Below are 13,205 nucleotides of genomic sequence, written 5' to 3'. Positions count from 1 at the left end.
CTCACAGAGGGTCAAGGGGAGTATAAGAGTATAACTCCAGGGGCTACTACTTAGGCAGCAACACTTGCCTCACAATGAAGCAGTAAAGAGACATCCATCTAGTCAGTGGCTCTATAGCAGGCCAAAACATGAGACTCCCACCACTGCCATAAACATCTCAAAGCCTGATCAGTTACTACACAAACGTCTTGATCTTTTATCGGGATTTTAACGAAGCAAAACTTCCATTCCAGGAGTTCCAAAAATCACTAAAGTGCTTTAGACTCTGTTACCTTCCTAGTGGATGAGATGAAGCCAACGTTATAGCCCCCCATTCAGGCTCAAAAGTACCCAGAATGTGGAACACCAGAGGCTCTGCCTACCAAGGAGGGACTGTACTTACTGATCAGATAACAGAGCTTCTCCCCAGTGCCCCCCAGGTCCAAAGTCCTTCCAGAGCAGACCAACTACCCCAAACCCAGGCTCCAAGGCAAGGACACAAGCTGAGTTGTCTGCTGACCTGCGGCTCCAGGACCACAAGCAGAAGAGAGGAAAAGGGATGCAGGCAGGGACCTAGGAGTCCCCATGGACTCCACGGAAACCTGTTCTTGCTCTAGGGTCTGCCCACAGGAAATGGATTATCCCACCAGGCCCATACTCAGGAGCCCTTTACCACTAGTGCCAGGCCCCAGGACGTGTGTCGGAAGGAACTCTCAGGTCTCTGTGAGTAGGCTGGCCCCAGAGACCTGCAAGCTCTGGGGGGAGGCGGGGCACCCCTCGCTCCTCAGAGCCCAAGAACTCTCGGCCCAAGGAGCTGTCAGGCTAACGAGGCTACCCCACCGCCACTCCATCTGAGCGTGGCAGCCTGCACTGCACGACTGGCTTCAGGTGGCTCTTCTTTAATTAATGGCATCCCAGGCTCTGCAGGGAGCTTCACCCTACAATGAATGGCCCTCTCTCATTAGAGGCAGGCCTGCCATGATGTATTCAGGGCGAGGGCCAGGATTCATTTCCCTGTCTGTGGGTTGGGGATGGGAGGGAGGGGAGAGGCAGCAGGGAGAGATTTATATCGAGTGACTTGGATTAGCTGCAGCTGAAACATGACCCCATCAACTCAAGCTGCCTTCTTGGGGCTAACCCGATGCACCTCTGCTGACGAGAGGGCTCTAGGGAAGCTGAAGGGAGGGCAGAAGGTCTGGTTCTTGTTCTCTCTGGGCTTAGGCTACAGCTCAAAGGCCCAGAATTCCTATACAACCTCCAGAATCCCCTCCCCACCTGCCACACACACTCAGTGTGCACTGGCAGCCTGGTCTGGACTCTGAGCCAATCTTGCCCACCGAGAGCCTCTTCATGGCCAGGAAGCTGACCCACTGTCCTCCAAGCTATAGGACTGACCATGGCTGGCAGCTGGCTTTCGTCACTACTTTCTTTGGGAAGTACCCTCCCTCCCTACCTCAGGGAAGGAGTCCATACCATAGTAATGCCTCCATATCTGCTGTCTGGAGAGGACAGCACCCAAGTACATTCTGCCACAGAGCATCTCAGACCACAGACTACCCGGCGCTAGGGAAAAGGCAGGCATTAGTCTGACATGAAAACACCCTGTCAGCTATCACCTCACTAGACTGAGTCATTAGACTGAACCCCTACCTCTACGGTGGGGAGATTCTGTGTAATACTACTTCTTCCCTCCACCTCCCCTTGAGGCCATCTCATAGGGATCACAAGACTGAACAGGGGAAACTGGGGTCTTTGGGCAAAAAGTTGTCTTAGAAAGAAAGCTGCTCTGGCACCTTGCTAGCCACACAGGTGATTTTAGGCCTGGGGGCTAGGTAGGATCAGGCTGGCAGCAAATAGCACACAGCCCTACAAACTCCCTCTGTAGACCCCAGTGAATTAGACATTCAGTTTTGCTTGTGCTTGGGATAAGAATCATACATCAGAGTCTATCTTCTATCCATCCTCAACCCTCTTAGAATGCCCAATTCACTAAGAGAGCTGGAGAGTCGGCCTTCACCTACCCCTGCCAGCCAATCAGAAGGCTGCTCTGCAGGCTTCCTGTGTCCCTAAGAGGGCCAGGGCAGAATGCCTATCATGTGTACACACACCCACTCCATGTCATCCACGCTTCTCCCTGGCCCTTGTGGAAGAGCATTCATTTACCCTTCCTTCCCTACTCAGAAAGAGATGTAGCTCAGTTCCGCTTTGCTAAGCCCTATTTGGCAATGTGTCTAAACACATGCAAACTTAATTAGTTCAGGAGGGGAGCCCAAGCACTTGCAGTGACAGATAAAAGTATCAGGGAAATGAGACAAGTCAGGACTGCCAGGGAGTTCTTAGTCAAGCCCCTTCCCCCAGCAGGCTGCTAATCAAAGGTGATGCAGCTCAGAGCTGGGACCAACTGGCACACCCATGGGCAAGGGCAAGGCTTTCATAAGCTTAGTGACATGATGAGATTCCCCCACGTGCTTCCAAACATACTATAGGATAGAGTATCCAAAATGATACTGGCAGTGGTTTCCTTAAAACAGATCTGAGGACTCATTCATTTGTAGCTCATCAAGGAGGCTCTCAGCCCCAAATCATCCTTTACCACACCTCCTGGCCAACTACGCCCGCACAGCAAAACAAAAATAACAGTACAGACCTCCACCAACACCAGATCAGGTACCAGCAGCCTAGGGTGTCAGAGAACATCTGCCACTCAGTGCAAACAAAGGAAAGAAAGGCATTCCCACCATATCACAAAGCCATGGGCCATGAAAGACAAAAGCAGATGGTCAGATGGCATAGTGGTTAAACACATGGTTTCTAGAGTCAGAATGCCTAGGTTCAAATCCCTGCCACAAACTTGTATGAGGCCTTGACAAATAACTTACCTCTCTGGGCTGCAGTTTCCTCATCATTTATTTAAGGGAAAAAAAAAAGGGTTATAAAAAGAATTTATTCCTTAAGATTGTGGTAGAATTAAATGAGATTGTGTAAATAGCAGAGCAGAACTTCTGGTATATAATAAGTGCTCAATAAATGCTGACTATCTTTATTATCTAATATAAAACTTCCGGAGCAATCCCAGCCCTCAGTCTTGGAAGGCACAAATCTCTCAGAGAAAGCCCTTCACCCTGCTCCTAAGACCAAACTCCTCCATGGCCCAGGCCTATGGGCCATCTTACCCAGTACCCACCATGGAGGGAGGACCCAACACCCACTACTGGCAGTGAGAAAATCCAGGAACAACTTGCATTAACAGCACAGTTCAACCCTTCACACTGCAGGAAGGCCCAAGATTTCTTCTTCTGTTCCATTCTCCCTGAATCTACCTTCCATCGATCCTCTGTCATTCTTCCTAAGTACGGATTCCATAGGCCCACTCCATTACTTAGCTGTCATTTATTCAACAAATATTTATTGAAATACTACATGTCAAACATTGTCCAAAGTTATAATGGTGCCCACAATCTAGTGAAAGATACAGATAAGTAGAATTTATACAATTCCATGTATAAGTAAATACATTCCAGAAACACACAGGAAGGCACCTAGAAAATGTCGTTAAGATGGATCCTACGGGGGATGCCTGGTGGCTCAGTCGGTTAAGCGTCCAACTTCGGCTCAGGTCATGATCTCACAGTTCGTGGGTTTGAGCCCCGTGTTGGGCTCTGTGCTGACAGTTCAGAGCCTGGAGCCTGCTTTTGATTCTGTGTCTCCCTTTCTCTCTGTCCCTCCCCTGCTCATGCTCTCTCTCTCTCTCTCTCTCTCTTAAAAATAAATAAACATTAAAAAAATTTTTTTAAAGATGGATCCTAAGGAACTGGCTAGCTAGAGCATCTGACTGGGGTCAGGGAGATGAGGTTAGAGAAGTAAGCAAGAGCCTTGAGGCCTCAATAAACTGTGTGACTTTGCCGTAAGGGCAAGAGGAAGCCTTGAAGGTATTGCGCGGAGGCGTGACATAATTTGCTGCAATTAGGAGAATGGCACAAAAGAAGTAAAACTGGGGTCAGAAAGACTAGAGCACTTTTGTATTCCAAAAAGAATATGATGACCTGAACTAGGGCAGTGGTAGCAGGGATGGAAAGAAGGCAATGACTTTGAGAAACCTCTGGCAAGAAGAATCAACAAGAGTTGGCAATTAATTGGTTGTGACTAGAGAAAAGGAATCAAGGATGAGTCTCGGGTTTCTGACAGAAATACCAGGTAGAGGTTCCAGTCACAACTTGAGAGCAAGTTGGAGGACTAGGTGTTGGGAGAAAGATGACACCTGAGCTTTAAGGGGACTGTGGGCACCTAGGTGGAGAAACGGAATCAGTAGCTGGATGTGAAAGCTTGGAGTTCAGATGGCAGATAAAGCAGATTGCTTTTCTCCAGCAGGATCTCTGCTGCCATGTCAAAGCTGGAACCTACAGAGGCATTCCCTGCCTGGGTAGGCAGAGAAGACAGAAAATTGGTGAAAGAACACTAAACCCCATGAGGAGCTTCAAGAACCATGAGGTAAGGCAAAGGAAAGGTAGGTCAGGTAGGGAGGCAAGCTGACCAAGGGTCGAAGCCATAACAAGTGTCATTTCTTAAACAAGTTGAGAAGGAAAATTAAATCCATGCCCACTAAATTAAAACCCACCTCGGCAGGATCTGTGACTACAGCATCAAAGCCCACAGAGTATCAACTCATCTGGCTTTGACAAAAGATGGACACAAAATGATTCTGTCGGGACAGGAGCAGATTTCTTTTCTCCAGTGGGATTTCCGCTGCCACTTCAGTTCCCATTTCTCAGTGCCTCACTAATCAGGCCCTTTCCAACAAAAGTGATGTGAAGCTGGTTGGGGGTGGGTGCTGGGAGAGAGGGGAAGGGCAGCAATGAGAAGGAGCCATGGCTCCAGAAAACTAGAGTGGGAAATGAAAATATTTTCTGAATTCCTTAGACTTAGTTAAGTCTGAAAATGGATGTCAAAATAAGAAGTAAGCCACATACTAACAAGTTGCGGGTGTCAATTTAACACCACCCTTGTCAGGCTCATCAGCAGCCTTTACCAGGCGCATAAAAAGGTGATGGCTCTGATGAGAGCCATCTGACGAGAGGTTCCAGGAACACCGATAAGCTGTGCACTGTCACGCAGCACTACTTAGGTTTCCTCTCTGGCTGTTTTTATTTTGTTACACATTTAATTAAGAGCCTTCCCAGCAGTTATGCGGAGTCCTGCTTCTAAAAGGCAGCCACAAAGCTCTCCTCCCCCCAACTCCTGCCACCTGACATCTGCTTCCCTCTTGCACATTCTTTTTCAGAGCTTCACTGGCCTTTTCAATACAAACCCAAACCAGCTACCAAAGTCTCCGCAACCCATCTCTTTTAGAAGCAACATGGCCTTAGAGTTCAATTCTGTGTAGCTATGAATCTCTACCATTTTGGGCCTCAGGTGTAAATACTATTTTGTGTTTTGCCTCTATAAAAGGGAGATACCACCTTCTACCAGGGAAGATAGTTAGAAGGACTGAATGAGATATGGTACATGCTCATTAAAATTTGGTTTGTTTTCCTGTATGTTTGGATTCAATAACCCAATCCCTCTTCTTGATTATATCATTTTTTGTGAAGATTCAAAGCAGCCTCCTGAGACACCAAAATCTGTTCTGGGCCCACTGGGCTAAACTGGTGCTGCAGGCCAGAATGGGCCAAAGAAGACAACATCCTCTGAAATTCCCTCTTCTTCTTATGGAGAAACCAACTCCAAGCTTAGGAGGGCCGGCCAGATAGTCCCTGCATGCATGCACAGGGAAGTTTTCATATACACATGTATGCACGTGCCATTCACAGTTAATGCAGAACATTCTGAAATGAAATGTGGGTGCCTGGGATATGAACACACCAAAGAGTGAAAACCACTGGAAGAGTGGGAGTCCTGGGAGGTTATCTGGAGAAACTAGGCCTCTGGACTAGGCTACATGAGCCCCAGATGCTAGGTATCAGCCTGAACCTTGCCACCCCAAATAGCTTCTCTTGTGCTGCTGAAATCCACCTAAATCCCTTCTCTGCTTCAAGTGCTCAGAGCTTTCCAAGATGCCATAAATAAGAACAACAGCCTTCCTCCTCCTCACCTTCTCCATGGAACCCTCCCCTCATTCATATCTGCTTCCAGATCCAGCCTCCATAATTTCCCTGACACATGAGTGTCATCTGGGAGCACAAAGATCCTTTGGAGCTCTGGGAGTCATGTGCACACACCTAGACGTATGCGGTCAATGTGTGTACATGACCTAAAGGATATGGAGATGAGGTGTGTGGGTGTATATGTGATCTGGGCTTGTTCCTCTTCCTGTCTCACTTAGGGAGTTGGTGTCCTGTAGCAGTCTTGACATCCACCTGAATGCATAACTTCACCTCAATACCTAGCATCCAAAAGGCATAAAGAAGGACCTAGTTAAGAGGATAATACCTAATTTGCTAGGAAATGTTACTCCAGAGCCACTATTCCCCACCCCCCACCAATACCCCACCCTATGCACGAAGCTTGTGTGCACACGCGTACACACACATGCATGCGCGCGCGCACACACACACACACACACACACCCAGAATGCTTGCTATTGCCTTCGGTCACAAAGAACACAGAGGTATCGATTCTATCAATCCTCAGCAAACAGTACCCCCACCACCTCCACCCCGCTTTAGCTCCCTGGGGGCTGTCTGAAGCCAGGTATCCATAAGGATAGACAAGAGGCAAAAGTGTCAACCCGGCAAAGGAACCAGTTCTGTCTTCTATAACCAGGGCAGGACTGAGAGACAAAGGATAAAAAGCAGTGAGGACAAAGGAGGGACAAGGAGGCTGGGGACTTGGAGAGCTCCCTATAAGCAGCCCTCTCTCATTCCACCACTGGGCCCTCAGTTGAATCATCAGGGCTTTGTATTCCAGATAAAAGGGTAGGATGGCATAATGGCTAAAAGAAAGGACCCTGGAGTCAGGTTGCCTGGGTTTGAATCCTGGCTCTGTGTGTTCTTGGGTAAGTTACTTAACCACTCTGTGCCTTAATTTTCTTATCCATAAAACAGGAATAAGAGTACCAGCGTTTATTAATGAGTTACTATTTCTAAAGCACTAAGAGTAGTAAATGCTATATATTTGGTTTAAAAAAAAAAAAGGATCTGGGGCACCTTGATGGCTCAGTCAGTTAAGCACCTAATTCTTGATTTCAGCTCAGGTCATGATCTCATGGTTGTGAGATTGAGCCCCACATTGGGCTCCATGCTGGACCTAAGGCCTGCTTAAGATTCTCTCTCTCTCTCTCTCTCTCTCTCAAAAAAAAAAAGAAAAGAAAAAGAATCTTCTTTTAACCCCTTCCTCTCCTCCCCTTCCTTCCTTCCTTCCTTCCTTCCTTCCTTCCTGGACAATAAGTAACCCCACAACTGGAAGGGCTGTCCTGAGCAGTGGGACCTGGCAAAGGCCAGAAGGCCCCGACAACAGCAATCCCAGTAGGGTCCTTGACTTGTCTACTATTCCTTGTTCCAGAGGCAGAAGGCATGGCTCCCAGCCATCTTCCCACCTTGGCAGCCCCAAAGATCCAGACACTCCCTGACTCAGCTGCCCTGTAGGCTTGGATGTGTAAGCCTGTGAAAGGAAGACCTGGCCCCACAGATTCCAAGCCCTGACAGCAAAGTAGTCCTTCTTGTACTCACATGACTTTCAAGTCCCAGTCTCCACAGGTGACAAAAATTGACTTGACGTTTGGATCTAAGAGGCCTTCCTTCGCCATCCACTCATCGACCCTCTGAAAAGTACACAACAAGAACAGATGAGATTTCCCTCTTTTTTTCTTCCTGAGTCTGTGAAGAGCCACAACAGTGAAACGCAGATAAGCTGCTTGTAATCAGAGCAGGAAAAATCTGTAATCTTATCCAGCCATGGCTCTGCTCTGGGCTCTCAGCCTTGGCTCAGGGCTGTGGGGGCACAGGGAGGACAATCCCTGCAGGAAGATCCACAAGCCCAAGTGGGGGGAAGAGGGAGTCTCTCCACTGTCCCACTGCCTGCTCCAGACAGGATAAGGACATATCCCAGTAGGCTGGTCCTCAAAAGCAGAGCCTAGCACAGACACAGGTTGCCCTGGGCCATGAGAACAGGCTGGAAGGAGGCCTCAAGGAGGGACTCCAATCCACAGGTTTCTTCATTCACTCACTCATTTCATCCTCCTACCAAACGTTCATTAACCACATTTATGAATTTGGTGATTCCCCCCAATGAAAGTAAAGTTAATCTTCACCGTGAGTCTAGCAAAAAAAGCTCCCTTGCTGGGCTGGAACCCCTTCTTGATCTCTGGGATAGCACTGCCTGCTTTAGTTACTAAAAGCTCATAAACTGGCCCCAGACTTCATGTTTCTCCTCTCCTGGTTGAGGATTCAGATTCAGATTCAAATTCAAATTCGGTGGACTCTACTGAAGGCTGAGCTCAATTCCTAGACAGAGATAAAAACTGTTCCTAAACATGCTATAAGTATTTCTTTCCCTTCATCCCTTTGATCAGTTTTATTATTTGCACTCACATTGCAAGTACAAACATTAAAATCAGTATATAATGAGAGAATTATCATAAAGAATTCATGAAATACTGCCTATTTTTCAGAAGATCCCAGGCATGGGGTGAGAGTATAGCAGATCACCATTGCTCCACTCATGCAGAAGGATTAGTTTTTAAAGGCAAAGAAGCTAGAAACATAGGATTGAAAGTCAGACACATCTGGGTTCTAACCCCGACTCTTCCATATCCTGGCTGTGTCACTGATGGGAAGTCATTTAAAAGTCATTTAATCTCTCTGAACTTCAGTTTCCTTCATCTATAAAATGAAGCAGATGACTAACCTTACAGGGTTGTTTTGAGAATTAAATGTAATAAGGTATTAAGTGCCTACCACAAAACAGACAGTAGGCTGAGAAGGCAAGAAAGGCAGATCATCATAATACAATATAATAGATGCAACCATGGAGAAGTGAACAGAATGCTATAGGACCAAGAGGACGAAGTGGCTAGCTCTATCTTTTACAGGGTAAAGAGTCAGAAAGGAAGGCTTCACAAAGAAGACAACTGAACTTGGGATTCTGTGGTTGGGTTTGCTTGACAGGATGGAACACAGGAAAAGATGCTACAGGCAGAGGCAAAGGCACACGCACAATCATTTTGTATTTGAGAAGCAATTATGTGCTTAATGTCTGCCCTCCCCACCAGACTATAAACACCATGAAGGCAGGGACTCTTATTTGTCTTATTCACTGTCTTAATCCCTAATCTACTGCAGTACCTTCTCACAAGATACCTACTGATTTACTGAAATATGAGTAGGGAATAGTGTGACCAATTTCTACAGTGTGTAGAAAGAATGGACAGGAAATGAGGCTGGGGGCTAGGTTAAGCCAGACTGTGAAGACTCCAGCAAGTAATGGAGAGTCCATGGAAATCTTGAAGTAAGATGACTTCTAGCAGGTATAGGCTGGCTCCCCAGACATCTCAGAGATCCTGGAGGCCTGGTCCACACTGACACAGTCTTTGAGTAGGGCCAAGGATCCTATGTGGTTCCATGGCTAGAGCAGTCCCACTCCCAGGAGGTCAGAGCTGCTCCCTGAGCCAGACTGTGCTGATCCTCTTCATAGTCTGTACACCAGAGAATCCCTCTCGGGCCAAGAGTCTCTGCAGCAAGCTACATTCTGGACCTTCCACTGCTGAATGGCTTGTCTCCCCATCCAGTATGGCCCACTTGCACAGATGAACACGCACACTTGTATACCCTTTCCCAAGACTTTACAGAAGAGGTAAGGCAAACCTGGAGCTCCCTATGTCAGCTAACCTTGTTCCAGCTCACTGGCCTTAAATCCCCAAGGGAAGTGCCCCATCTTCCAGGGGGGCTCTCCAATGCCCCAACTCCTGCACAGTGCTCTTAGATAAGAGCAAGACAGGACTGTCAGGAGCCAATGCTCAGCAAGACCAAGCCTTCCCCATGAGAAGCACTTAATACTCACAGGGGGTCCTTCAGAAGCTTAGGACGTAGGCCATTCACTCATGTGATAGATACTTAGTGAAAACATTCCACTGTGAGCCTGTCCAGGGAAGAGATACTACATTTGGAATAAAGTCTGCCCTTTTCCTTCCCCCTATGCTTGAATGGATAAAGAGCTAGAGGAACCACTGAGAAGACCCCCAATCAGCTGGGCTAGCCCTCCCAGCTACAGAAGGTCTAGCTTGAGTCCTACTTGGACCAAATTAGTCAGGCAAACATCTAGCTGGCCACCTGCTCAGGGACTTGGTTAGGACAAGAAGTTAGCTTTTTAGCTGTGTGACCAACTCAGGGCTAGTGGGACAAAGCAGAGCCTATTCTAGTCTCCTTGCCAGAGACTCCCTATTCAGGCTGATGCCAGGAATCTTCCCTCTTTACCCACACAGTGTGCTGAAGTAGCTTCCTGGGTGAGACTCAGAATCCTCTGAGCACCCTGCTCCAGGCTGGCCTGGGGTTAGCAGGAAGAAGCCTCCTGAAGACCACAGGTCCCTGGCAACCAGCACCACTGAAGAAAAAAAATCCCGTAATTTCAACAGCCCTAGTTTGGTGCTGGCCTACAGCAGGCATCTTCCTTTTAGGATCCTGGCCAGAGACATTCCAAGAAAAAAAAGCTGCCTGCTCTCTGGCCTCCGTCAGATGCTAGGCCCTGGCTGGGACACAGGAAAGGATGGGTCCCCTTTTTCTCCTTGAATCCGGTCTTACAGGGTGCAATCCATGCTAAGGGGCCCCCTCAATCATAGGAGTTAATCTCTCCTGAAAAAAAGAGGGTCAGTGGGGCTGGGGGACACCTCAGAGCTCATCTTATTTTCTCCCAATCTATTGCAGGTACCCTAATGCTGACCCTACCCAGAGCTTGACCAGTCACAGAGCCTAGGCTTATACACTCCCAGGAACAGAGAGCACACCTGCCAGTAGGTAAGCCTAAATCTGACTCCATCCTGAGGAGCCCCAGGAAATTCAGTCTGCATTTCTCTTTCCCATGGGGCAGAATCTCTTGGCTAAATAAAGAGATCTTCCTCCCTCTCCCTGCCACCATCCAACTTCCTCTAGGCTGCCTACCTCCAATGCAGATGTGCCCTGCTATCCCCCCAACACTCTGCTTTCTCTTGTGCTTTGATAGGGGCTAAGCTTTGGGTTTATTGGTCTTAAAGATAAATAAAGCACCAAATGAGATCCACAGGCTTTTTCTCTTCTCCCCTCCCTCTAGAGAGGAGGGAGGGGGAGGGGGACCTTCTCCCTTGGTGAAAACCCCCAGGCCAGAAGGGGTGGGAGACTAGCTGAGGCCAAGCATAGCCCTTCTTTATTCCCTCAGGCTGGAGCACAAGAAGCAGCATCTTAACCTTTTCCAGCTCCCCGAGGAGAACATCCTAGAAGTGTGGTCTCTGCCAAGGGTTCTAAAGCCTTTAATTTGATTTCCCTCACATAGGCAATTGTTGTAATTATTCTGATTAGGAATCATTACCCAGTGCAGCCTCTGCACCCCTGACAGGCACAACGCATCCAGCGGCAAGCTGCAGTGGGGCAGGCGGGCCCAGCCGCACCTCCTGGAGGAGCTGACAGCAAACAAAAGCCATCGATGGGGAGTTCTGGGTGAGTTAATGAAGTGCTCACATGCCACAGGAAGCCCACACTAAAGCTAAACAAAAACACCTCCAGTCCCCAGGGCTAGTCCTGCAGTGCCACAGCTCAGCCCCCCCACTCCCTGACCCGCCCAGCACAGGCTGCCAATGCCGCCCAGCAGAGGGCCAGGGACCAGGAGGGGGTGGGGAGCCCTGTGAGGATCTCAGGGCAGCACTCGGACATCTTGCCAGTAACCCTGATGGGAACAGCTGGAGATGACAGATCAATGGTTCAATACTCTCAACAGCATGTCACTGATGTGACAGCAAATGTTATTCTAATCAAGCCATAATCATAGTCAAATTACACGGCTATATTCTCAGGAGGGGAGGGAGAGAAAGGCAGCAGGAAAGGGTCAGAGGTCAGGAATTAAAGGTCATTCAACCTACCTCCAGTACTTGCTGCAGGCTTGGCTGACCATCCACCATAGCTTGAATAATCCCGGTGAGCTGAAAGGAAAGAGAAATAGCCAATAGGTGGAACTGGAGGGCATAGGGTTTCAAAACTGGACTGGATCCTTTCTTTCTGTTTTTCTCCTTCTACTGTAAAAGATTCTGGTGTGCACTGCTTTAGGCTCAGAATCTGACAGAAGCCTTGGGAATAAAGTCCCAGGATACAAGGTGAATTCCCCCTGCCCTGAGAGGGGGATACACACCTACATACTGACCACAGGGCGTGTTTCATACCTATTTCAGCTTTTACTTTGAAAAAAACCTGATTTTATATATCTTTTGTATTCAATAGGCTCAATAACTCCCTACAAATTACAGTCTAAAGTCAATTCACCTCCAAGCTTCACAGAAGTTCCCAGAGAACTTGGAGAATACTTGCACAGGACAGCCATACTTGGGTTCTGATGTCCAGCATTTCCCCCTGTAACATCAGTGAAGAGCCAGGGGAGCCCCACAGGCATCTACCCTTCACCCTAAATACCTGGGCCCTCAACACCAACTAGGCAAGTAAGAAATAGACACCTTTAACTTAATGCAGATGAAAAGGCCTAATGTATGAATCTGCTCTAGAGAATTTCTGACTCACGAGCCTATGCTACACCCAGGTCAGGCCTAGCTTCAAACAAGCTTGTTGCTTTGCATTGTTTGGAAGTGAAAATATCCCTCGGACACAGACTAGGACAGACTGCCTCAGGGATCTGAGGCAGGAGGCCCCTATCCATAGACTTGGATCCAGCAGGAAATCACCATGCCCAATGTGCCCCTGGCTACTTCCACAGAGAGCAGCATCTCAGGCTTGCTTGGGAACTTCTTTTTTTTTTTTTTTGTAAGTGTTGGGGGGGGGGGGATTAAACTCCAATTAAACTATAATTACGTTTAATGAATATCAAATACCCAAATCACAGGAACCGCTGGCTCTAAGAGGGAAGGTTATTTTCTCGTAGCGACTTACATGGAATGGTAATACACACCTTTTAGGGAAGAAATTTTCATTTTAAGAACGCTGAGTTCCTCTAGGTGGGTTTCTGTAGTTCATCAAGTCATTATTAGGTGGTATTTTAAGGAAGTGTAAGGACACAGCCACTCTATTTTATATTCCAGAAACTGTTTTTATATTAATCTGTA

The 13,205-nt window shown here is 47.8% G+C and overlaps 1 protein-coding gene across 10 annotated transcripts in view; it reads right to left on the bottom strand.

The window, feature by feature from the left end:
- ERI3 (ERI1 exoribonuclease family member 3) overlaps positions 1-13,205 on the bottom strand; it is a 127,905-nt gene that overhangs the window by 75,991 nt on the left and 38,709 nt on the right. For all 10 annotated transcript variants that reach the window (XM_058717680.1, XM_058717677.1, XM_058717679.1 and 7 more), the window contains 2 exons: positions 12,018-12,077; positions 7,645-7,736 (listed from right to left, as the gene is read on the bottom strand). In XM_058717680.1, coding sequence (XP_058573663.1) covers positions 7,645-7,736; positions 12,018-12,077 — 152 coding nt within the window. The remainder of the gene's footprint in view (positions 1-7,644; positions 7,737-12,017; positions 12,078-13,205) is intronic.

The sequence above is a fragment of the Neofelis nebulosa genome, chromosome 2 (genome assembly GCF_028018385.1).
Source record: "Neofelis nebulosa isolate mNeoNeb1 chromosome 2, mNeoNeb1.pri, whole genome shotgun sequence".
Classification (NCBI taxonomy): Eukaryota; Metazoa; Chordata; class Mammalia; order Carnivora; family Felidae; genus Neofelis; species Neofelis nebulosa.
Note: the sequence above shows the minus strand (reverse complement) of the source record. Positions and strands in the feature narration are given on the sequence as shown.